We start from the raw sequence: 24,534 nt of genomic DNA, 5'->3' as shown, positions 1-24,534 counted from the left end.
CTTCCCCTGTGCTTTCATTCTTTCTATTGGTGGGATGTCTCACAAATAGAGTGACTGGGAGCTTTAACTGTGTGCTCTCCCTCATGTACTGGACTCTGTTTCTCCCAGCAGTAGGTTTTGTTGAATTAGTTTCATTCCCTCATGGTGAATATCAGGTACTGTGCTGTCTGTGCCATCTGTGCGCATATAATGTACTCTCGTGTTCTATTTTTCCCACCTGGCTACAATCAATGTTGCTATATCACTGGAAAGTCTGAGCGTGACATTCGTGAATTTGAAATTTTTTTTTGCGATGAGGCTCATTTGCATAGAGAGGGGGCAATTTTGAGCCCAATGTATGCATATTAACTTATTTAAATACATGCAAAAAGCACCAGCGTAGCAGAGGGTACATTTCATCCTTTGCAGGTGCTTTGTGAATTTCACAGTTTCTTATTTGTGCAGGCCTGGTGGTAGTAAAAGCTGTGTAATACTTTTGTGATTATTTGCTGATGTTTTCAGCTCAGTTACTTAATTGACAGAAAACTAGAAAGGTGCTACATACATGCAACCCATTTACCATTAGGTCTGTAAAACATGACCCTACACAAATTGCAGCAGAAACTCTCTCAACTCTTTTAGTCTTATAAATATGTCATTTAGCATCCAAAGAAATCCAAGTGGTGAAAAATACTGAAATTGGTGATGCCACAATTTCTCATTGTCACCCATGTTAAAAACATTTATCTATGCATGTCTTCTTGTCTGATGTCTACACACTGACTGTCCACAATCAACCAGAAACTGTTTTTACATGAGACATGGAGTTGGATGCAGTAAAATGCATGTGCAAAGGAAATTATTATCCCTTAGATGCATAAGTGCTGTTAAAATTGGCCAGAAATTACATTTGATTGTTCTTTCTAAACAACAAGTTCTGTGTTGCCGGTAAGGTTTTCACAATATCAGAATGTAAAACTTTGATAAAATACTAGTATAAATAATACTTGATACCATGGCAAAAAGAAACGCACGCAAAACAGGATCACTCTTTAGTGAAGGTCAGAATTAACCAGCGCACACTGAAATTACTTTGCTATGACTTCATTATCGAACAATGGGTTTCGCCTGTAGCTTCTTCAGGTTTGCTCAGTAAAATTACATTAGCTCTCTCTAGCTCTCAATACCAATATATCTACAATGTTTTACCATTTTCACAAAGGTGAGCGCCATAAACAGAGCTGGCTAACAGGAGGAGAGACTCTGCTCCCAGTGTGACAGAGGACAGGTTGAGACAGAGCTACAATTTCTTACCTTATGCTCGAAATACCAGGCTCAGAGAAATGAATGAATGAATTTTCCTTATATTGGAAAAATGTGAAAAGAAAAATCCCCTCTACCACACTAATCTCAGGACACATGACCTTTTCTTCAAAACTTAACCAAAGAAGAGTAGTAAGAACACCACGTGTCTGGAACATCAAGACCATCAAGCAGCAGCTGGGTCCCAGCATGTGCACTTGCATCCTCTTCATCCATTCAGTAGCCGGGTGTGACATTACCTCCCATCTTAATGGCAAAAACCTCACAACCAGCAGTGACTTCCGTGAGCTACAGTGTGTGATCCGTCACCCTCCACAGCAGATGTTTTGTCAGCAGGAGAGAATACTTTGCTGTGCCTGTACAATAGGAAGCCTATTGCAATTTGCGCAACTTTAACCCCTTTTTTTCTCACAAATGCCTTTACTGTAAGATATAAAGAAGAGATGACTCAGCAGCCTTCTTTTATAGCAGACATTTTGAATTGTCATGGTAGGAAAAGGATAGGTGTTACTAAAATTAACATTGATTTTCACTTTTTCGTAAAAAAAAAAGAAAAGAAAAAAAACTCAGTTCCATCTTTACTTCACATTTTCTTGTTTCAAATGCTGGGGAATTTGGTTAACATTTTTTGCAACATTTGGCCTCATGACAGTATGTTAGTAAGGCAGCATGTACAATACCAGGGCCCTGAAAATGAATTCAGCCATAATTCATAATAATATTATCACCTGAGTTTTTCCTACTATGTGTGTAAAAGGTCTATTATAGTTAGGGCTCAGTAATATAATAGGAAATGTCATATTGAAAATATAAGCCCTTTCATGCAGTAATAAAATTAGTAACAAGTGTAACTGCTATGAGTCACAATGTCTGTTGCAAAGGGCCAATAAGCCCAGTTACTGGTTCAAAAAAGCTTTCAGTATATGGCCTAATTCTAAAACGCCTGTAACCAAAATGCTCAAATGCACACTTGGCAGCAATCTGGCTGGTGAATTTTAATTTCCAAACCAGAGCACAGTCCAACCTTATCAGCATTCACCCACAAATAAAAAGGCAGACAGGATTTTGATCAGTGTGGTATCTCTTAGATGATTTTCCCCATTTACTACACTGGGTGGCAGTGTGTACCTCTCTTAGCCCATTCTTTATCACAGTAATACTCAGTGACAAGTGCTGTAAAAGTAGCATATCCTGCAATCACATCAAGCACAAACACCTGTTAGCAATCCACCACCACACTGCAACTGACCTCCTGACATCTGTTAACACTCTCAACAACTTCAAGTTTTAAACTACAACTGGCATCAGATGTCACTTCCAGAACACTGTGCTTATCTGTAATTAAGAAAACAAGACATGATGTCACATGATGTAAAGGAAGTCTTACAGGTTCAGCCATCATAGACCTCTTCCATCACCATCTCTAACATTTTCATAGTGTTTCAAACTATTTATCCAATAAACTTCCAGTTTTCTTTCTTGAAAACACACACACACACACACACACACACACACACACACACACACACACACACACACACACACACACTCTAAACTTTTTGCCTCCTCTTGTTTAATTCTGTAATTACATAGGCAAACGTTTTCTTTGAGAATCACAGCGCATAAATGCCCTGCTCACTAGCCCGGATAATTACACACTACTCATTGAACTGGAGATGTTTTAATGGATTAACTTGCCTTTAACATGACACAGACTGTGCTTTCGGTGAAGCTGTGAAATGTCTGCAATGACAATGAGAGAGCCAACGTTTTTTACATTTGCAAACAAAGTCTAAAAGAACTCTGAAACTAAATTGAGAGTTTTCATTTCAAGTAGCCAACTAACTAACCTCTCTGACCTGTGGTTCTTCTTCTTCTGTCTGTGTTTGAACCATAGCACTACACACCTCTGTTGAGAATTGATGGCTAGATGTCAATATGTATTACTGGTGCTGTTTTCCTCCTCTGTGTTCTCTACTGCAACACTGGCTAGGTTTGCCTGCAGCCAAAAAAATTAAGTTATTTTTACTAGGCTGTTAGATTTTAGATCCTCCAAGGAAGTTATCTCAAAATACAAATATTAGACAGAAATCCAATTCTGCTATATTTTGGATTAAAGGCAAGTGCTTGTTTTAAACAGATGAGCTGGACACTAAGCTTTTATGCAAATCTTGTTTAAATGAAGATCAGCCATCTCCTTGGATCAGCCACGACATCCCAGTAAAACACACGCGACAAACAAATACAGACACATAAAATAAAATGGAGTGTATACACAAGCAAATGTGTTTCAAATGTGATTGTGGAACGGGACAGTTTTTTGCTTTTTGTGTCTTTGAATAAGATATCCTCTCAGAAGGAGTGGGGAATAATAATAATAATATATTTATTTTATATATAGCTGTAGCAAGACTCGCTACTACCAAGGGTTCACTCAGCACACAGATCACAACAGAGATTAATAAGCAAGACAACTGTATTACTATTGTCAGCTGCACACACTATTGAGACAGCTTAGCTCACTTCCAAAGTCCATGAGGGTTTTCTGTGTCTCTTGTGTTGTGTGTCTCATGAGTCATTACACAATGAGTAGCAGCTGAGGTAATTAACTCACCTGGTGCTGGGTGCAAACCACACCCACCTCCACAAAGACACTTCATATGGTGACTAAAGAATAACAAAATAAATAAAGCCAAGGCAATATCAGTATAAAAACACTACTATAACAACTATAAACAACTATAAACAAAAGACAAAACAGCATAAAACAAAACGAAAAAGAAAACAGGTGGAGCAATAAAAAAGAGGGAGGGATCACAGCTTTAAATAGGTGGGTTTTGAGTGCAGTTTTAAAGGATGGGAGTGAGGGAGAATGTCTGAAGTGTTTGGGGAGAGAGTTCCAGAGGGAATGGGCAACAGTGGAGAAGGCCTTGTCCCCCTAGGTTGCAGGTAGGGGTATGTCGGTGCAGGTAGGAGTATGTCCGTGCAGGAGATCGGTGAGGAGGGGGCAAGATTGTTGAGTGCTTGTGAGGAGAATTTTAAACTGGATTTGTTGTTGAATGGGGAGCCAGTGGAGATTTGAAGGACAGGGGTGATGTAATGAATGGGTGAGGAAAAGAGCGGCCATGTTTTGGCTGTACTGTAGTAGATTATGGTGGATGTAACATACAGGATGCTGTTGCAGTCGTCGAGTCGTGAGTGTTTGAAAAGCTGAGAAGGAGAGGGAGGGGCGAAGATGGGCAATGTTTTTGAGATGGAAGAAGGCAGTTTTTGTGATGTGGTTGACCCAGCGTTTCGAAGGAGAGGGTTTGATCAAAAATTACATTCAGGTTGCGGAAGGTGGAACAGTTTAGCAGGCAGAGGGAGAAATTGTGGCATGATTTGATGAGGGATTTTGGGCCAATGATGATTTCTGATTTATTGCTGTTAAGTATGAGAAAGTTAGCTTGTATTTATGATTTTATTTCAGTGAGGCAGTTTGTGAGCATTGGAGTAAGTGGCAGTAGTAATGGATTTGGTGGCGATGTAGAGCTGGGTGTCATCAGCATAACAGTGGAAATATAGGCCACGGTGGCGTATGATGTGACCAAGGGGAAGCATGTAGAGGACAAAGAGGAAGGGTCCAAACACAGAACAGTGGGGGACTCCCTGGCTGTATTGGACTTGGATTTGTTTATGCTAATGAACTGTTGATGATTGGAGAGGTAGGATTTGAACCAGGAGAGTGCAGTGCCAGTGATGCTGAGGGAGGACCCAAGGAGAGGATGATGGAATGGTTGATTGTGTCAAAGTAGAATCAGAAATTTGAGGGGAGTGGGCATTAGAGAAGAGCACGTAATTTGTGACTTTGATCAAAGCTGTTTCTGTGCTGTGTTGGGTTGGGAGTCCAGGTGGGTTTTGAGTTGGGAAGCAATGGTGTGTTTCAGTATTTAAGATTGAAAGGGGAAATTGGAGATGGGTCTGTAATTCTTGGGAAATCAGGGTCAAGGCCAGGCTTTTTGAGGATTGGTGTAACTGAGGATAGAGCCAGTAGACGGGGAGGAGTTGATGACAGAGAGGATGAGCAGGCAGATAGCAGGGAGACAAGCTTTGACTAATGATCCAGGGCGCAGGTGGCAGTCTTTATGCCAGACAGTGCTTTGTTGAGATCGGTGGAAGAGATCAGGGAAAACTGGAAGAATGACCAATCTGTTAGAGGGGGAGTGACAAATTCAGGGATGGGGAGGGTGGTGCTTGCAAGGAGTGGGAGGAGTTATCCACAGCAGAACCAGAATGGATTTGACTGGGATGATCAAGTCAGGAGAATAGTGTGTGATTGTAGAAGTTGACCAGACCTGTGGAGGAGGGGCTCAGAGGGAAGGCGAGGACGCATCATTTTCCAGTGAGACAGGCTGACAAGGATGAGGGACAGATGGACTTTCTATCATGGATCATTTCACTGATAACTTCAGTTAATAGTTACTACATATATATAATAAACAAATAAACAATGGTGTGTTATTATAGCTGAAAAACACAATTGATCACATGGCATAACTATATATAAGAATCTAAGGAACACAAATTACATCAATGGGCATTTCACTTGGAAAGACAAAGAAAGGAGGACTTTCTATGCCAAAAAACAATCTCAACACCTATACCAACCTGAAACTGAACAAATATTCAAATCCATAGCTGAATTAATTGTATATTGTAGTGATGTGTCCTGACAAGGCTATTGAAAATGCAATTACCATAGAACTGAAACCTTGCAAACTGAAATTGGTAAGAACACAGTAACACAACACACAATCCATTCGGCACAGAAATAGACCAATTTTGCCTTTTAATCAGGATCCAAAAAAGACAATATAATTCGACAAACACCTCAAAGCCAATGAGCCAGGCTCCTGCCATTACACAGCTACACACAGAGGAAAATGGAGACAAGTCCTTTTTAGGAAGCTGGCCACAGCCTCAGCACAGGCCTCACACAAACTTGACCAACCAGATTATAGCCAACAAGAAGGACTGTACATCTGAGGCAGATTATGAAAGACATCAATGACCACAACGTGGACACAAATAAATCTGGCAACCCAGAATAAGTTCTGCCAAGTTTCAGTTCTGTTATCAGATCCAAAGAGAGGTTAACTTCTGACTTCTCCTTTTCCTAATTTCTGACACTCAGTTAGTTTATCACGCTGCTAACACAACTTCATATTGTCTTTCACAGTTTGGATATAATGTGGCTTCTTTATTCTTCTAATAAATCTGCAAAAACAGAATAGATTTAGTGATCTACAAAATGCTTTAGAACATCATTTGCTCAGGAATCTATTGCATCATGTCAGCAATGCTTCACTGATCCAGTATCAGCAAGAACTAGCCCCTGCGACAGAGCACAGGTAAGCCTCTAATTGACTTGTGTTACTTTCCTCAAAGCAAAAGCGAATGTAATGGTCCCTGGGCGCAAATTTTGTGGAGAAAATGTATGCTGCAACAGAGAGATCATTAAGAGACAATGTGGCAAGTCTTGTTCATCTTGCTAACAATAATCCAAGCATTAGTGAGGCATAGTGCTGCATAGACCATCATGAAGCATTTCAGCAATAATATTCTATCCTAAATGGCTGATAAAACATTGATACTAGCTTGCAAAATAAGGCACAAACCTGTGTGTTTGCGTCAACTAATGCTCAAGGTAAAAATACTCAGGTGCAGTTAAAAAGATTAAGCCACAGCAACTCTGACACTTCATGGCATTTCATTGCTGCTTTCCATCTAGGATGGCATTTCAGTAATTTTAATGAAACAATTTTCAATTTAACACAGGTTTACAGGTGTAGGCTACATTTCTAAAACTGTTTGATTTAATTATTCATGCCATGTCGTCCATGAAAGACATCTGTGCTGTATAGATTATCTCTGTTTAGACAGTTTTTGTCATATCTAACATATGCTAAGGATCAGATCTGTTTGATGATTAATTGCTGTTAAACCTTTTCTTGGAATTGTGCAAAAAGCTGATTTTCAATTAAAAAAAATTGTTTTTGAAACAAAATAAAAAAATAAATAATATAAAACCTCAGTTTTAGCAGACATTTTGTTTTGAAATATAAAATATAGTGGATTATTTATTTATTTTAGACAAAATACCTCATTGAAAAGATAACTTATATCCGAAATATCCATCCTATAACAGAACTGACAGCATACTCTGATGAAAGAATATCCACTCAATAATCATGTTGGATGCTCTGCAAACGTCACGGCGATGTCCCCTTCAAGAAGACATGATTAGTTTGCCTATGTGCTCTGAACTAAACTAGGGCTGTACAATATGGTAAAAACACCACATTGCGATTATTTTGACAAATATTGCGATTGCAATACGATTCACGATTATAGTCGGAATTATCATTTTTGCATCACAAATTGAATTTTCACTAAAACAAATATATTTTTAAAAAATCATGTCTATGCGGAATTTTTAGGGGTCTCTATCATGTTCTCTGGAGAACAATATCTGTAGGCAAGGGCATCTCTGCTGCACTGCAGTACTTTATTATAATGCTGTTTGTCACACATTTTACCTTTTATCAGAACATTGCTCTTGCAATTTTGATAATATTTTGATCAATTGTGCAGCTCTAAACTAATTAAATGAATTATGTTTCAGTGCATGGTTTATTTATTGCACTGGTTCTCAAACTATAGTACACGTACCACCGGTGGTATGCAAGCTCCCTCTAGTGGTATGCGGAATAATCTCAGAAATATATATGTCTTTTTAAATGAAATAAAGGAATAAAGCTGACTCCTTTGTGAACAGGCCATAGATGAACAGGGTAGGCCTACACTATATGATGCGCAGTGTAAAAAGTTTGAGAAACATTATTTCAATGTACCCCTCTGACTCACCTACACATCACAGTGGATGCATTTGAATCGAAAGGTAATTCAACTACAGATAGGGTATACAAGTTTTGATGGCACGGAAAATTGCAGAGACCAAGAAGAACTTAATTTCCCATCCTACACTCGACAAATCAATCTTTCCTTCCCTTGGATGTCTTTTGTGAACGTATGAGGCTTTTTATAAAAAAGGGCTACAATCAGGTACAAAATATGTCATGCCATAAGTAATTCTACCTTTGTCAACCTATTTCTGACCAACAAAAATAAACTACATAGAGGAAAGTTTGGTTATATAGGAACTTCTAGGTTGGCTGTCAAGGCTTTACCGTTGTGTTTTTATTTGTGAGCTGTCTGGACAGTTTACATTATTTATGATGGTTGTGGATTTTAACAAGACACCCACTACATCTTCCAATTGCATCACAGTGCCATACTCAAACTGTTTTATGATTTCATGTCCATTGTTCTTAGAAGATCTGAAATGAATAGATACTTGGTTATTTCTGACATGGTGAAATAACCAAGTATACTGTTCATAAGGCGCTGGAATTTTAAAATCAGTTTGCTTTCTTCAATCTTAGTCAATATGAAAAAGAATCATGTCCACGACACTGAACTTTCACTGATCATTAAAAGGATGTATGTTGAAATCCTCCTCCGCCTCTTTTCTGTGTGTTCATCTGCTTTTACACCACTCTTTTAAATCAAAAGAGGTTGAAAATACAAGTAACAGCCAGATTTTCTGGTGAATTCTGAGAATGAGGAAAGCCTGCTGCAGTCTGCAAGATAACTTTGAAGATTTATTCTCAGCAAAACAACAACAGCCAACATACTGTAACTATAGCCATAAAGATACACAGGAATGGCTTCAAAATATCCTGGAGTAGTGGCCAAGTCAGGGTCACACAGCCTCAGTCCAATCGACAAATGTAGCAGGATTTGAAAATTGCTTTTCACTCATGGCCCCCATGGCACTTGACAGAGCTTGGGCAGTTTTACAAGGAATAATGGGGGTGAAAACGTATTGTCCAAATGTACGAGGCTGGCAGACCCACACAGACTCGTAGGCTGTAATTGTCGCCAAAGGCACTTCTATTACACATTGACTTGAAAGGGGTGAATGATGCGATAATTATTGTATTTAATTTACATAAATCTGTACATAAAACTTTATCACATTTACTCTGGTTTAACTGTAAAAAGACTTCAGAGACAGATACTAGTGCCAAAGTGCCAAACACTTTTTTTTCTTTTCCCATTTGGACTCAGAGAGGCACAACGTCAATTATCTGAGCTGCCCCACCTGTAGGACCCTACCCATAAGACAGGTGAGTAGATTAAGTGCCTGGTCATAAAGTACAGGCAACTATTATTAAACATTTTTTTTTATGTAACCATTCAAACTGAGCTTCTTGAGTGTAAGTAACACATAACCAGGGGGACTTTTATGTGTCTGTTATTTACTGTAGGTGCAGGCAATGTTCCTAGCCTTAAATATTGATTAAGTCTGGGAATTTTACCTCATCTTAGAAAGCATTTCTATTTATTGACGGGCAGTGACACAAAGGCAGAGTCGGATCAATATCTGGTCACAGTATCAGCCAATGTTGCTATTGAAAACAGGCTACATTTGAGTTACTGTAACTCTCAAGTCAACATCAGATAAATAAACTGTGGCCGGATGTGGGCTATTATGCATGAAAACATTTAAATGAAGCACCTTCATGTTCCCCAGTCGGGGTTTTATTTTGGAAGTCCGCAGCGGAAGTGTGGCGTTTTATTCCCTTAACTTGTCTCCTCCGTCAGCCCCAATTCCATGGCGGTGTGTTATAAACTGGTGCCGAGGAAGAAGACGCATCTCTCTTCTCTTCTCTTTCGTGTTTTTCCCCTTTAAAAGTAAACTGGAAACAGTTTAAGGATTATCTTTTTTTTCTTCTCAGTTTCCACCCGAAACTACATTTTCGGTCCGCGATAGCCGTGGAGAGCCAGCACTTTACAGGGATGGATCCAGCTGGAGAGCTTTTACGCGTCGCACATCTTGGAGCGTCGACGCAGATTACAGTGTAGAAATATATTTTAAAAACTTCACAGAATATTAGAGTAACTGCGCTCTGCGTGCGGACTGTATCATGAGGTACGGACTGGTGGTCCTCACTGCTGGCTTTACAGGTTTGCTCAGTTTTAGCCTCCTCGCTGTGGCTATTGGGACTGATTACTGGTACATCATCGATGTGAATAAACCCAACCATACAGGTCCAGACGACCTGAGTTCACATTCTGGACTGTGGAGAATTAATGAAGGTATGTTAGTTTAAGCCTACACATTATAGTCTGTAGTTTGTATGTTATCTCTTTCAGGGGGGGTTTAATACTTAATCAAGTATGGTTTGTGTGTGTGTGTGTGTGTGTGTGTGTGTGTGTGTGTGTGTGTGTGTGTGTGTGTGTATGAGAGCGAGAAAGATAGCTGTAATAAAATCGGACGCAGCCTTCATTTTTAACTTTTGCGCTTATTCTCACGACACTATTGAGTGTGAAAGGCACTGAAGGCTTTTGGTTTTCTATCGATCTGTCCGGAATCAGGCACGTTCTGACTTGTGCAAATACAAGCATTGATCACAATATTGACTAAAAAAGGAAAATCGATGGAGTGTATTACATGTGATGCTGTTGCGATCGAACAGTATTATATAGCCTTTTATTTATGATCATATGTCTGATGTTGCTGCCTTACCGTGTGTGTGCCTTGTCAGCTGGAGTCCACTGCAGAATCTGTGTGTTTATTTCTCATTACTCCATTGGAAAACTCATGATTGCAAAAAGCTGAATTTCAGTTTTGTGACACTGGTGCACAGAAGAAGTGACATGCAAGTGATTTTAGCTTGCAGGGATAAATTACTAACACTCTATATGCTATGGGCTATGTACTGATTTATTAACTCCCCAATAAGATTCTTACATTTTAACTTTTCATTCAGGGAGGGGTGAATCCCACAGGAATAACAGATATATTAAATTAGATTGCAAATGTTTTTTTTCTCCTTTCCAAGTAATAACAACTGTAACCCCTCACATCTGTATCAGCTGCCTGAAGGGAGCTGCAGGCAAACACGCAGGAGGCTGCAGAGAGATGCGAAAAGATATTTTTCAGCACAGCTGCAATATAATTTGCTTGTTGGCAGCACAGCTTGGGGTCCCAGAGGTGTCCAATTTGTGTCTGGTGGCGCCCACAGTTCACAGAGTAAATGTCAAGTAATGACACAACATATACCATAGTCTGAGGCTCTTCAAGCAGTGCTCACCTGTGACATATCGGCAAGAGTGGAAAATGCACTGACACAAAGTCTTGGAGCAAAATTGTCACACATGTAGGGCTGAGGAGATATGTGTCATACCAATGTCTTTAATTGGTTTGCTTAATCGAATGTGTTAATGGTTTATATTTATAAATATCATCATTTATACATCACTATGATAAAAGAAACTGACAATGTTTGGTATCCAGTAACAATTTTGCAGCTCTGTCCACACATCCTGTCATGTGTGACCTTTTCCTTTCACATTTTCAGGAGCAAACAGGAGCTCGGTCATCCCTTCTTTCACAGCAAATATGTCCAGCCTGTCAGAGGCAGAAAGGCACCTTCTTGGTGAGTGATGGTTTTATTTATCAACTGACATGAGAGGTGATAAAGATTCGGATTTAAAGTAGTGAGCTGGCTGCTGAAGAAATTACGTTTTCAAGCAACAGTTTTCTGTCAGAAAACTCTAATCCAGAAGACATACAACAGGCAAACATTTTGCAAAGAATAGTGTGTGTCTCCCGAAACAGTCCCTGCACTTTTGACACTGAAATGCAGTAATAAATTGTAACTGTGACAGAAGCTATCTTGATTTTCATACCCTACTGACAATGGGAATGAAAACCTACAATGGCTCTCTGGATGGTGAGAAATCAATCTGAAAGTCTTCACTGCATGTGCAAATGGTTGTACTCAGCAACAATTCTAAATTCAGCTGACTTGTAGTGAAGTCTGAAGCAATAATCCATTCTTTAAACACCGGAACCGTGTATGTGCACATGTGTGTTTGCAGGCTTGCACAAGGTGGTGGTCATCATGTTGCCCCTCAGCCTGGTCCTGCTGGTGTTTGGCTGGATCTTCGGGCTTGTCAGCTCGTTGGCCAGCAGTCCCAACTTGCTGGCTGGATCAGCATCCTACTTTCTCTTCTGCAGTAAGTCCACACAGAATTTCGAATGTTTTTTTTTTTCTTTCTGAACCTTAGCAATTATATGTGCTTTGTGTGTAGGCTGATCTGAAGTGAATGCTTTGTTTAGTTATAGTATGTCAGTGCAAGATGTACAGCGCAAGAAAAAGTGTGTGGGCAGCACATTTCACACATGTAGGTGCCGCAGGTTTAACAAACACTATGCTGTAGAAAGGTAATGATTTACTGAGGACATGATTGTCTTACCTCCAGTTAGATTTGCATTAAATAAATCATGATTGCAAGCTGGGTCCTCGACATGATTTTAGACACCAAACATTGGATATGGACATAATTAACAGTATTGATCAAAGCATGTGGAGTGATTGCTGATCATGATGGAGTGGCACAAAATTGCAAATTGCCCTGATTGAAAGCTTCTGTCAGACATCCCCCTGGAACCATCAGCAGGCTCTTTTTCGTGTCATTCTAAGTTTTAAACGGCTTTCAAATAAAAGAAAAAAATCAACAAAATGTTATTTCCTTTTTGTAGAAACTGAGTGGTCAAATGGTCAGTGGGTTTGTCAGGACTGAAATAAATCATCAACTATTAGATAGATGACTGGATGCTGTGACATTTAGTACACGTTCATGTTCCCCTCTGGATGCCTTTGGTGAACATGTTGCCATTATGCTAGCATTAGCATTTACCTCAAAGCACCACTGTGCCAAAGTACAGTGCTAGCATTGGTGTAGACTTTTAGTCTTATTAAAATATAATTGCCTCATATCTGAATGGTGGACTGATAAACATAATATATCTCTTGAAACAATCAACATACTTTGTATCTGCCCAAGGAAGAGAGTAGTGGTGTAGTGGTACCTGGATACATGATTATACTTTTAATTTATGCCTCTTTGTTGTTTTTTTAAAGCAGCCAGCAAAGGATAAACAACCTGTGTTATAAACAGTGAGATGTAAGACTTTCCAAAAGCACTGATGGACTCTCTGATGCCCCTATGGTGTGTGAAACTTGATAAAGTGCCCTCTTGTGTGCCCTTACAGTAGACAGCATGTGTTGCAGTACACTAAAATACACTTAAAATGGAGAAAACACAATGCAGTGCCACATAGGCCTAGAGTCACATAATAAACTCTTTTTAATCTGAAACAGGGTTTGGAACTGTTTCACCATCAACGCACCAGGTCTTGACCTCATGGTGCCCTCTTTATTTTTTTCACCCCTATGCTTGAGACATCACTGTCCAACTGAATAGGAGCTCAAAGATAAAACTGTCAGCCTCTCTGATGAAACAGGAGAGTCCTCTGAGCAGACATGCCATACGTTTGGTCTATACCATAAGGAGACCCTACAAGGACATGCTTTCATCAGCAGTACGGTAACAGTAAGATTGCTTTTTTCTTTCACCATGGTGGATTCAACCGTTGACCAGTCACAATAAATACAATATCCATCAAAGAATGAATTTAATAAGGTGTGAACTCAAAGGGAATGAGTTTGAATCTCGATTTGGGTGAGCTTGAGGGTGAATGCATGAATCCGTCACAGAAGTAGAAGGTATTATTATATACTTCACCATCTCTGCTGACAGGGCCAGCCTCCCATGTCACACAGAAGAGACAGCTAAATTCATGCTTTGCACCGAATGTCCTGTCCACATCTCTACATCAAAAGACCTGCAAGCTCTTCCACTTTCAAAAACCACCTCTGACATTAGGTAAACAGAAAAGGGGTAATGGATTTCAGTGTTTTGTTCTGCCCCCCCTTTTATACATCAGCAACCTATTTTTGAGTTTGAAATGTTAGTATGAGAGATGGTATATTCAAACACAAATTTTATGTTGAGCTATGCATCAATATGTCTTTGAAATCCCATTCTGAACACTCACATCACGTACTGCAGTATAAATGAATCTGAATCCTTGGACTTTGGACAGGCCTCTGGGAATGTGAGATCTGACAAAACTGACATTTCCATCTTGGACACAATTTACTTCTTTATCAGCTTCGACTCTCTGCAACTCAGGGTTGTTTTAAAAAACTACTCTTTTCACTCTATTAAAATAGCTTTGCTTTTAAATGATCTTTAGCAAATCCATCATTTCCAGTACAATATTGGTGCAGTAACAGTTCAGACCTCATAAAGTGCAAGGGAACTATAAGTCATACTGTACACATAAGACTACACATATAAATTTCTTTCTTTCTTTCTTTCTTTCTTTCTACTCTGTTGTACATGAAAATTAGGCACACAACTTGACATTCAGAGAGAAGCCCACAGTTGTGATTTGTAATGATCAGTAATTAACGGAGGTTAATTGCAGCACACCGTTGTGCAGTGTGTAGTGGTTCTGCCTTCTGCCTTGCCACACGAAAGGTCAGTTCTGCATGTAGTAGCCACTACTTGATATTTAAGGGGTTTTGGGATTGACATTCAGTTATACCTTTCAGCTCAACTCTGCGGTAATTGTGATAATGCGAGGTGTTTCATGTGTCTCTTTGGGAAAAAAAGATGAAGGGATCAAAGACAATATATAAATATATACAAACTCCATACTTACATCACAGGTTTCTCCTGTTTAGTAAATTATCGGATTAAATTGAGAAGAACCTTGCTCGAATAATTTGGACATGACTGGGAGAAAGATTTTTGTCCTGAAACTGCTTTAGATCTTTAATGCTAAATTGTTTCTCATTATTGGACTCTGTAATGCCATCTCTTGACTTATGTGAGGACAATTATGTTGGAAAAGGATTATTTGATAATTAATGCATTATTACTTTAATGACCTCATTGTAAAAACTGAGTATGTTTAATACATGCTGATTATGGTGTGTGATTAGGCAGCTCAAGGGTCTCTAATTGTCAAGACGTAACCATTTCCATGTTCCAGGTGCAAGGGAATTTGGTGACTTGTTTTTTCCAACGGTGCCATTTGTCTGTTTCTGTGCGCCATCAGGTCTTTTTACCCTTACCGGGGTCAGCATCTACATCAAATACTCCAACCAGGCCATGGAGGAATTCCAGCGGATGGTGTCCCCGGAGAACCTCGCCAATGTGGATGTGTCCTTCGGCTGGTCCTTAGCCACAGCTTGGCTCTCCTACAGCCTGGAGGTGGCCACTGGCCTGCTGCTCATGCTAGCTGCCAGAATAACTCAGATGAAGGGTCATTATGACTCTGGTGTGGCCATCGCCATGTTATAGGTTTAATGTTTTCCATGACAAAGTGAATCTAAAAGCCCACAGGTTGGATGGTATATTATCGCTGTTGTTATTTATTTATTTTATTTTCAAAGAAAAATAGCTTTGAGGAGTATTATAATACCATCAAGTGTGTCAAGGGCCAAAACAGCAAAATATAGGTGCAAGCTGGCTTTACATAAGTGCAACCATAGACACAGATTCTGAATAAGTGATGCTGTTGAACATCTGCTTCTTCATTGTTTTCAGTGGCTTGTTGTGATGCCTGCTGCTTTTCATCCTTTCAGTATGATTGTCTGCCCATTGTCCCATTCCACAATGACGTTTGCATTGTGGCCACACAAACAGAAAAAGAGGCTGCCCATTGAGAGTGTAATTACTACATAAATTAGCAGTATTTTTTTCAGTCATTTCAGCCTTGTGCTACGGAAGTGTATTGCATTCACTTGAAAATGTATTTTTTGGTTTGTGTTTTTGAGTTATTATTTGTGTTTTTCTGAGCAATTAATTTTTTTTTCTGTTTTTCAGAGTAATTTTTTTAATGGTTGATTTTTTCAGAGTTATTTTTTTCTGATTTTCTAAAAAAAAAAATTTTCAGTTTTTCGGACAAATTTTTTTTCTGAGTTTAGAGAGGATTTGAAACAATAGACGCATTCATTCCTTTATTGAGAGCTCGATTTAACGGAAACAAACATGACCGCCTTGTTTAGTTCAGTCAAGTTTTACTTTGATCTGGGTTTAAGACACTGGGAGATAGTCCTGTCTTTAAGTCATATAGATGGTATTATCATTAGTTTGTCGACTCTATGCAGGCACCTGAGGACTTTGCGGTTGTTCAGAAGAAAAGGCCATGGGGGAAAAAATTACCACGAAAAACAGAAAAAATTACTCCGTAAAACAGGAAAAAGAAATTAGTCAAAAAAACGAACCAAAAAATAAATTACTCAGGAAAAGAGTTTTTGTATGTATACAATTCTGTAAGAATGTGTGCATCACATTTTATTCAGCAGTAGCTTTGTTGTGAGATGTGTCTTTAAACGTCTGTAATTTACAGAAAACCGCATGATGTGCAGCCCAAATGCAAAGTCACTGCATTTCGGCTGTTTTGAATGCAAAACAACAAGTTAAGTTGAATGAGATCATTTTCTTTTTGACATGCACTATATGATATTTCCCACTTGAGGAGGACTTCTACACCTCCTCTGCATCCATATGTTACAGTGCATTTAATGTGGTTCATATCACTGGTTCAGGGTAATTCATTCAAGTTCTGCAGCAGAAAACCACCAGGCAATGGAGCCACCGAGTCTCTAGCATGCAGTCACAACTGCTGTATTGTTGATCCATGTGCATTTTGCATCCCACAGCTTTTGAAAAGCAATTAGCATTTGGTCGGTCATGCAGAAGTTAAAACAATTATAGCTGCTGAGTATTGTGACTTTTAGAGAAACATCTAGTTTGTGCCTCCTGCTTACAAACTTTATTCCTTTACCCATTCTACTGGTGGATGCATTAATCATGGAAACAGGGCTGGAGATAAGTGCACGCTGGGGGTCCTGCAAGCTGTTTTCAGCTATACAGAATATGTGCATGTGTTGCTGCCTGCTTTGCAGTAGTTAATGGCTAGATATTGTAATATTCTGTCTGTCTAAAAAGATCACTGTGAAAACACAACATTTAGCACTTTGCAATGCTGTAAAATGTATTGTGTTGTTCCTTTGTCACTACAAACATGGTTAATGTTTTTATAACTAAACGACTTAGATTTTTAATTAACTGTGACAAAAATGCAACATTAATCCAGCTGTAGTGTGAATACTGTAAGTAGGTACCATAAAAATGGCCACATTGATCAAAGGCTTTCAAATGTAGCTAAGTGACACATACGTATATACACATATCATGAAATCACATATGATTTTTGTGGCTTATGAGACAATAATATCTAAAACATCATTCTTATGTACTCATTCATGCATTGTATGTTTTGTTTTACCTATTCTATATGTAATACAATTCTGAGACGTCTTGGAGTTTGTAGAATACCTAGCACCGTGCCTTGGGTAAAATTGGGACTGGCTGTCTGAATGTAAATGAAGCACAGCAGGAGTCCGGCCAGACAGAAAAGCAATTGTGTCTCAGAGGAATTCAGAAATGTCTGACCAACATGTTGTAACTCTGCTGTCTGTAAAAGTCACATTGATTCAAAAATATATTTGCACATTTATCCCTTTGGGGATGTTGTGACAACAGTGACATTTAACACAAAAGTGTGTTCATAATATCCAGTACATTACTACCTTTTATGTTATGTGCTGTAAAGCTTGGAATGTGTATATAAAAGAGGACAATAACAAGGCAATGTGGACAATGCTGGTACCAAAGCATCTAAAAAAAGCAAATGTTTAGTTGTAGTTGTTAGAAAAATAAATTGCATTTAAAAGGCAAATGTGGTTAAAATAGTGAGAAATATGGAAAGTGTAAAAAACCAGAACTGTTTGAAAAGAAAACTCCACAGGGTACTCATTAAACAGCGGCCATCCAATACCCTGACCATCCCTGACATCCAGGCTTTTCCACTGGAAGTTATTAATATGAGACTGCATGCATGTCAATTTTGAAAAGTATAACCCAGGACAATATACCCTATACAATATGTTTTTTCTCATGACTGATTGTAAGACTCAAAATACAATTCAGAATATATACAGGGTTGAAGATGTTTGAAGCTAAGTATAAAAGTACGAGGAGGACTTGTTTACCCACTGAGCAATTTTAATCATAGTGGTAGAGGACATTTGACAACCTTGAACTATTAACTACCGAAAAATGATGAAACGGTCTTGCATTGTACCTCAAGATAGTAAATACGGCAGTGCATGAAACTCAATTCAGTAGATGTCTTTTTGGTATAAAATATGTCACATGTGAGAGAGAGCAGATCAACCAGAACTGTACAGAAAAACAATACAACAACAAAAGTTGCAGTGGTGGCCAAATGAATTGACTGGACACATTGATTTTGTTTGTTTTTTCTTTGTCAAAAGCTCATTAGAAAATGCCTTATTTCTGCATGAAAAGGTTTAGGAGTTGCAAAGATGCACTTTCGACTAATAGTGTTGTAAGTGGAATTTTCCACCCTAAGATGTGGACCAGTGCTAAACACACTTCTAAATTACACTGCTCAGCGTTGTAATGGGCAGAGGCTGAGAAAGACACTTTAGAATTAAAAGGTGTGCTTATGTTTGCCTAAATGTGATTTGCTGCATGATTTAATGTGCCTCCACCAGTGAATCAAAATACAAACCATGAAACATTGTGTCCACTCAGCTGTTTGTTTGGCAGCTTCCTGCCCAGTAATCCTGTCTCAGATGGTACAGAGAGCAGAGAGCTATAAAGGAAGGACCAAAGCACAGCGACAGTCTCGCAGGCCTTCTTTTATATATTAGGCGAGCTGAAATCCCATTAAACTTTTATAGAACATAATTCAATCCGCTCTGGCAGAAGCACACCAAAGTTGGTGCTAAGCCATTACTCTTTGGTCCGTGCCCTTGTCTTTGACAGAGTGCAGTAATTTTGACTTTTAGACAACCTAGGCTCTCAGTTTTAACAATTTATTGAAGAAACACAACTGATTTTTTATCAGAACTACTTTCCTCACTCTTCTTCTTCTCCTTGGGGTGCACACTCAGTCTAATCAGTTTAGTTGCCTTTGTGAAATTTGCTTTTTGAGGGGCGCCCTAGTAGTTCACATGTGTGTCCTCCTGTCACTCTTCAGCTGTCACTATCAATTAAAGGCAAAAAAAGCCCAAACATATATATTAAAAAAAAGAACCAAACTGATACCATGCTTAATTAGGCTTTTAGCTTCTCTGTGTGACACATTTCTAACTATTAGGTAGCTGTGTTTGTGCTTGTGCTTGTGCTTGTGCTTATACTACAGCTATTTCTCACTATTTGTTGCTCTCAGGGTGGTCAACATAATATATTACATATCCTTACTCACAGTGTGGTGGCTCATAGAGTTAACTGGACCATATCGTGTTCATGTGTCTATAATATGGCCATGCAACATTCACAGTACACAGTACAACTAATATGTTACAGAAAAATAACATTGCCTCAGGGAAAGACCAGAGCATGTTATCTTGTAAAGCGATTATCTCAATGATGAAAATGCTGGTGTAAGCGGTGGAATATAAATAAAACACCTTCCTGTATTGATTTGCTGTAATCATTTAGGGTGTTGTGCCTCTAGTCATCAGGTCATAGCTTTCTTTCAGTAGGTCTGACGTCATAATGAATAAGCCACTCACTGAAATGTTACAGAAAAAATTCCTACTGAATTACGCATTGCTGAGCGGCCTTGCGGTGAGCCATGTTGCCATATTGATGGTCTGTCCTCAAATAAAAGCACATTTAAACACCACTCATTGAAAAAGACTCAGTTATTTAGTAAAGGAAGATTTGAAATCAGTCTTATGACATGTTCAAGTTTTGGCTCTACAAGATTTTCATCAACAAATTTGACTTCATGTTTCACCAGCTTACCGCCAACACTCTGAATAGAGTAGATCACAACTGAGATCACACATTATTAAGAACTGCTATCAGCTGGGAAGGAAGCTCATTATGCTGCTGTGACAATGGTTCTTGGGTTTTTTTTTTCATTTCACATAAAATACATTAATAGATTGTGAGCTGCTACAATTGATGACCTTTAAGGGTCTGCTGAGATTGCGAGGAAAAGATGTAATTCTTCCAAGAAAGGCTAGATGCAGCACACTGTGGAGTATGCTTTGGTGGAAATAATAACCCACCTCCTGAAAGGGAAACTAAAGGAGAGCTACTGTGCAGTCTTCAGATTTCAAAGCACATCCATTTAAGAATCCACTTTATATCCCTCAAATGTATGTTGTATATTTTTCAAGGGCAGCAGGTTTAAGAGACCCGTTGATTCATTCTCCAACACTTTTATCTCTGATTCAGATCATCTTTTCTCTCTGTTGTGGTAGATTTTTAAATCCGCTTGGACACTTCACCACATCACATTGCTTCATTCTAGCTCCTCAATCGAGAGAAGTGTGGAGCTGATGTCTCAGGATTGAGTGGTCTCATAAACCGTGGAGGGACTCAATCCCTGGAGGAACGTGAATAAGATGTGTTTTCTTTTACCTGGGAACCACTTGAAAAGTTAATTAGACCTGTCCCTTGCTCAGTGAGCACCTACTGTATAGTAATGGGATCATTCAAGAAATTGAAGATGCTACGGATCTCATTTACATTTGCTATTCAGGCAAGGGATGAAATGGGAGGAAACTCTCACAGAAGGACAAATGCGTCAATCATGTGACACACTGGCACACAGACAACATGCATAAATACAAGTTAAAATGCAGGAAAAGAGTGACTTGAAACCTACAGAAAGACTTAGACCTGACTCTTAAATATGAGGACTTGAGATGCAGAAAAACTAGTCCATGCATTTGTTACTTCAAGGCTGGATTACTGCAACTCTTTATTATCAGGTTGCCCCAATAAGTCCATTAAAATGCTCCAATTAATTCAAAATGCTGCAGCACGGGTACTGACAGGAAGTAGAAAAAGAGATCACATCTCTCCTGTACTAGCTTCTCTGCACTGGATCCCTGTAAAATTTAGAATAGAATTTTCGTTCTCTGAATGCAGGGCTACTTGTGGTTCCTATAGTCTCTAAAAGTAGAACAGGAGCCAGAGCCTTCAGTTACCAAGCTCCTCTTCTGTGGAACCAGCTTCCAGTTGGGGTTCGGGAGGCAGACACCCTCTCCACATTCAAGAGTAGGCTTAAGACATTCCTCTTTGATAAAGCTTATAGTTAGGGCTGGCTCAGGTGAGTCCTGAACCATCCCTTAGTTATGCTGCCTAGGCCTAGACTATTGGGGGATTTCCCATGGTGCACTAAGCTCCTCTCTTCCTCTCTCTTTCTGCACTCATTCATGTCCCATTAATGCATGTTACTAACTTCACTTCTTCCCCGGAGTTCTTGTGCTTTTTCGTCTCACAGGTTCTCATGGATCCTGGTTGAGCCTCCTGCCATGGTCCTGCTTGACTGCCATTGCCAATATCACTGATATTAGTGTTATTATTATTATTATATTATTAAGTCTTATTATAGCTACGGTTACTGTTGTTGCTGTTGTCACTGCTCATTGTCCCCCATCGTTGCTGTTGTCATGTTCATCATGATAAGTCACTACTATTCGTGTAGTTGTTGCTACTGTTGTTGCTGTGCACCTGTCTGTCTGTCTGTCTGTCTGTCTGTCTGTCTGTCTGTCTGTCTGTCTCTCTCTCTCTCTCTCTCTCTCTCTCTCTCTCTTTCACCCCAACTGGTCGAGACAGACGACCACCCACCTAGAGCCAAAGGATCTGTCCTAGGTTTCTGCCTTTTAACAGGCAGTTTTCCCTTGCCCTTGTCGCCAAGTGCTTGCTCATAGTGGTACTGTTGGGTCTCTGTAAATAATGTTATAGAGTTCGGTCTAGACCTGCTCTATTTGAAAAGTGTCCTAAGATAACTTCTGTTATGAATTGGCGCTATACAAATAAAATTGAATTGAGACTTGAGAGAAACGATCCGTTTTGCCCTGTAAAAATCCTGAGGCAATAAAATTACATAACGTCAGGTGGGACTTATATATGTAGTCATGCCGCATAGATTCCATATTTCATTATCAGGCCTAAATTAAAATCATGTCCAGAAAGGTTTAAGTAATGTCTCACAGCAGCCACACAGCTTATTACAATACAGCACACATTTATCCTGTAAGACATTTGCCTTTAATTATTGATGTTCATGCAGATCTGAATTGTATTTATTGCATTGTTTGGTTGGTTTATTTTGTACCAAAAATAAACAGAAATAGTGTTTGGTTATTTTGGACATTTAACTATAATATTGTGTCAGGCATTGTGCCTATAGCCATTATTAAAGTAATCCGTTAGCTAAGCTTATTTGCCTAATTATAAACTTTTAAGAAAGGTAATGAGTGTCTGTATATCTAGGTATCTGGTGTACCCATAGGTGAATACCTGTTTTTATGGTTGAAAAGGATTAGGTTTAAAGGTCCAGTGTGTCATATTTAGTGGGATCTTTTGGCATAAATGTAAAATAATAAGCATAACTATGTTTTTTAAACAATATATAATCACCTGAATCGTTATGCTTTTGTTACCTTAGAATGAGCCTTTGAACCGCCCGGTTTCTACAACAGAACGGACAAACCAAACACTGGCTTCAGAATGTGCCGTTTGCATTTCACAGCCACCATAGTTTCTCCTTTGTGATTGGAAGGGGAAGGTCAAGCGAGGGAGTTACAATCCGCAATTACACTGCAGGATGCTCCTATAGCTTACATATTTGTCCTTTAAATGCTGCATCAGTGTAATGGTCATCATTCAGAGACGTGAATGACTTGCATCCTGACTTGCAATTTGCTGATGAAGGTTTGGGATGTGACTTGGATTGGAAAGCTTTAAAAACAGCCGACAAAAGAAAGAAAAGAAAAAAAGAAGTATCTCAGATCTTTTAGTTGAAAAGGAAGAGAACAGGAAATTCACTGGTGGCTTTGGAAGTTTGTAAACAGAAATGGTAGATCAAAACATAAGTGGAGAGAAAGAAAATAATGACGAATCACATATTCCCCTCTCTGAATAGAATGGTCCCACTTCCTTTTGATGAAAGCTGCACATTACTGTCTGCCGTGATCCAGAAGGATGGAAATGGAGAAAGGTCAGAGAGTGATACACACAAATGGCTTTATCTTTCTTCCACCTTTGTCACCCTCTCTCTCACACATTCTTTGTCTCACTGGATTTATTTCAGTTGACAATGACAAATTGTTCCTGTTGAAGCTAAATGTGTTCTTATCTCCACTGTGCAGCTTCCTGCATAGTGCGACCGAACTGCCAGCAACCACAGTCAATATGAGGCTAATAAGGTTAAATGAAGCCAACAAATAATGTAAAAAGGGCATGAAGTAAATTGTCAGTGAGAAACAGGCTTCATGTCCCCCATGTGAAGGGAAAGTGGAAATATCATGCAGGGTGGCTGCAGCAGCTGTAATGGCATCATGCCTTCCAGAGACATGGTAACCCAATAATCCATGATACACATGGCCTCTAATTTGATTCAAGACACCACCTGAATCCCTATGACATGCTCGCAAGCTTATATAAACCTAAAAGGATTGTGTTTTTCTCGAAGTCTGGAGGGCCAGAGGCTTCTCTTGGAAGACCTTGAAATAAACAGTAATAACTGCAGTCGATGTTGCAATTAAACCACCATGTGTTGGAAGAGAGGCTGGGTGAGACAACCCAAGAAAACCTGAAAAGAAAATTCAGCTTTTTGTCCAGATTGTATGGCTGTGAAGACGTTTGGCACAAATAGGAATCTTGTATTATTGATTAAATGACTAAATGTTTCTTTATGTTAAATTTCGCACCTAGTACACCATTTTTAACATTTTTAATATGGATCACAGCAGCTATTGTTTCTGGGGTCCAAATAAAAAAAAATTATTCATGTGAACTCAACCTTAAATGAAAATAATGTTACATGATAAACATATACCTGTTGCATTATTATTCTTTTATTGGTTAGTAGATTGTTGTTCTTTGATGTGGCATTATGTGATCGCTATGGACATTGAACTACTGGTGAGGACAGACTAATTCAACATTAGTGACCACAATAGAAATAAGTCTTCGTCTTTGTTGTGTTATCCCTGACAATGTCTTAGATGCTGATCTTTTTTTTACTACAGTATGTTTTACTAAACTTTTGTCTAATAAACTATAACTGAACTAGCAAACATCATATAGCAAACGGCTGTTTATACATTCAGCAGGCACAGGGAAACATTAACATTC

The 24,534-nt window shown here is 39.0% G+C and overlaps 1 protein-coding gene across 1 annotated transcript; it reads left to right on the top strand.

The window, feature by feature from the left end:
- The first annotated feature begins 10,018 nt into the window (after nucleotides 1-10,018).
- On the top strand, nucleotides 10,019-20,059 carry LOC127355856 (transmembrane protein 235). Its single transcript, XM_051387105.1, has 4 exons — nucleotides 10,019-10,506; nucleotides 11,772-11,849; nucleotides 12,295-12,432; nucleotides 15,389-20,059. The coding sequence occupies exons 1-4, from the start codon at nucleotides 10,335-10,337 to the stop codon at nucleotides 15,631-15,633; spliced, it is 633 nt and encodes a 210-aa protein (XP_051243065.1). The 5' UTR covers nucleotides 10,019-10,334; the 3' UTR covers nucleotides 15,634-20,059.
- Nucleotides 20,060-24,534: the final 4,475 nt, after the last annotated feature.

The sequence above is a fragment of the Dicentrarchus labrax genome, unplaced genomic scaffold (genome assembly GCF_905237075.1).
Source record: "Dicentrarchus labrax unplaced genomic scaffold, dlabrax2021, whole genome shotgun sequence".
Taxonomy (NCBI): Eukaryota; Metazoa; Chordata; class Actinopteri; family Moronidae; genus Dicentrarchus; species Dicentrarchus labrax.
Note: the sequence above shows the minus strand (reverse complement) of the source record. Positions and strands in the feature narration are given on the sequence as shown.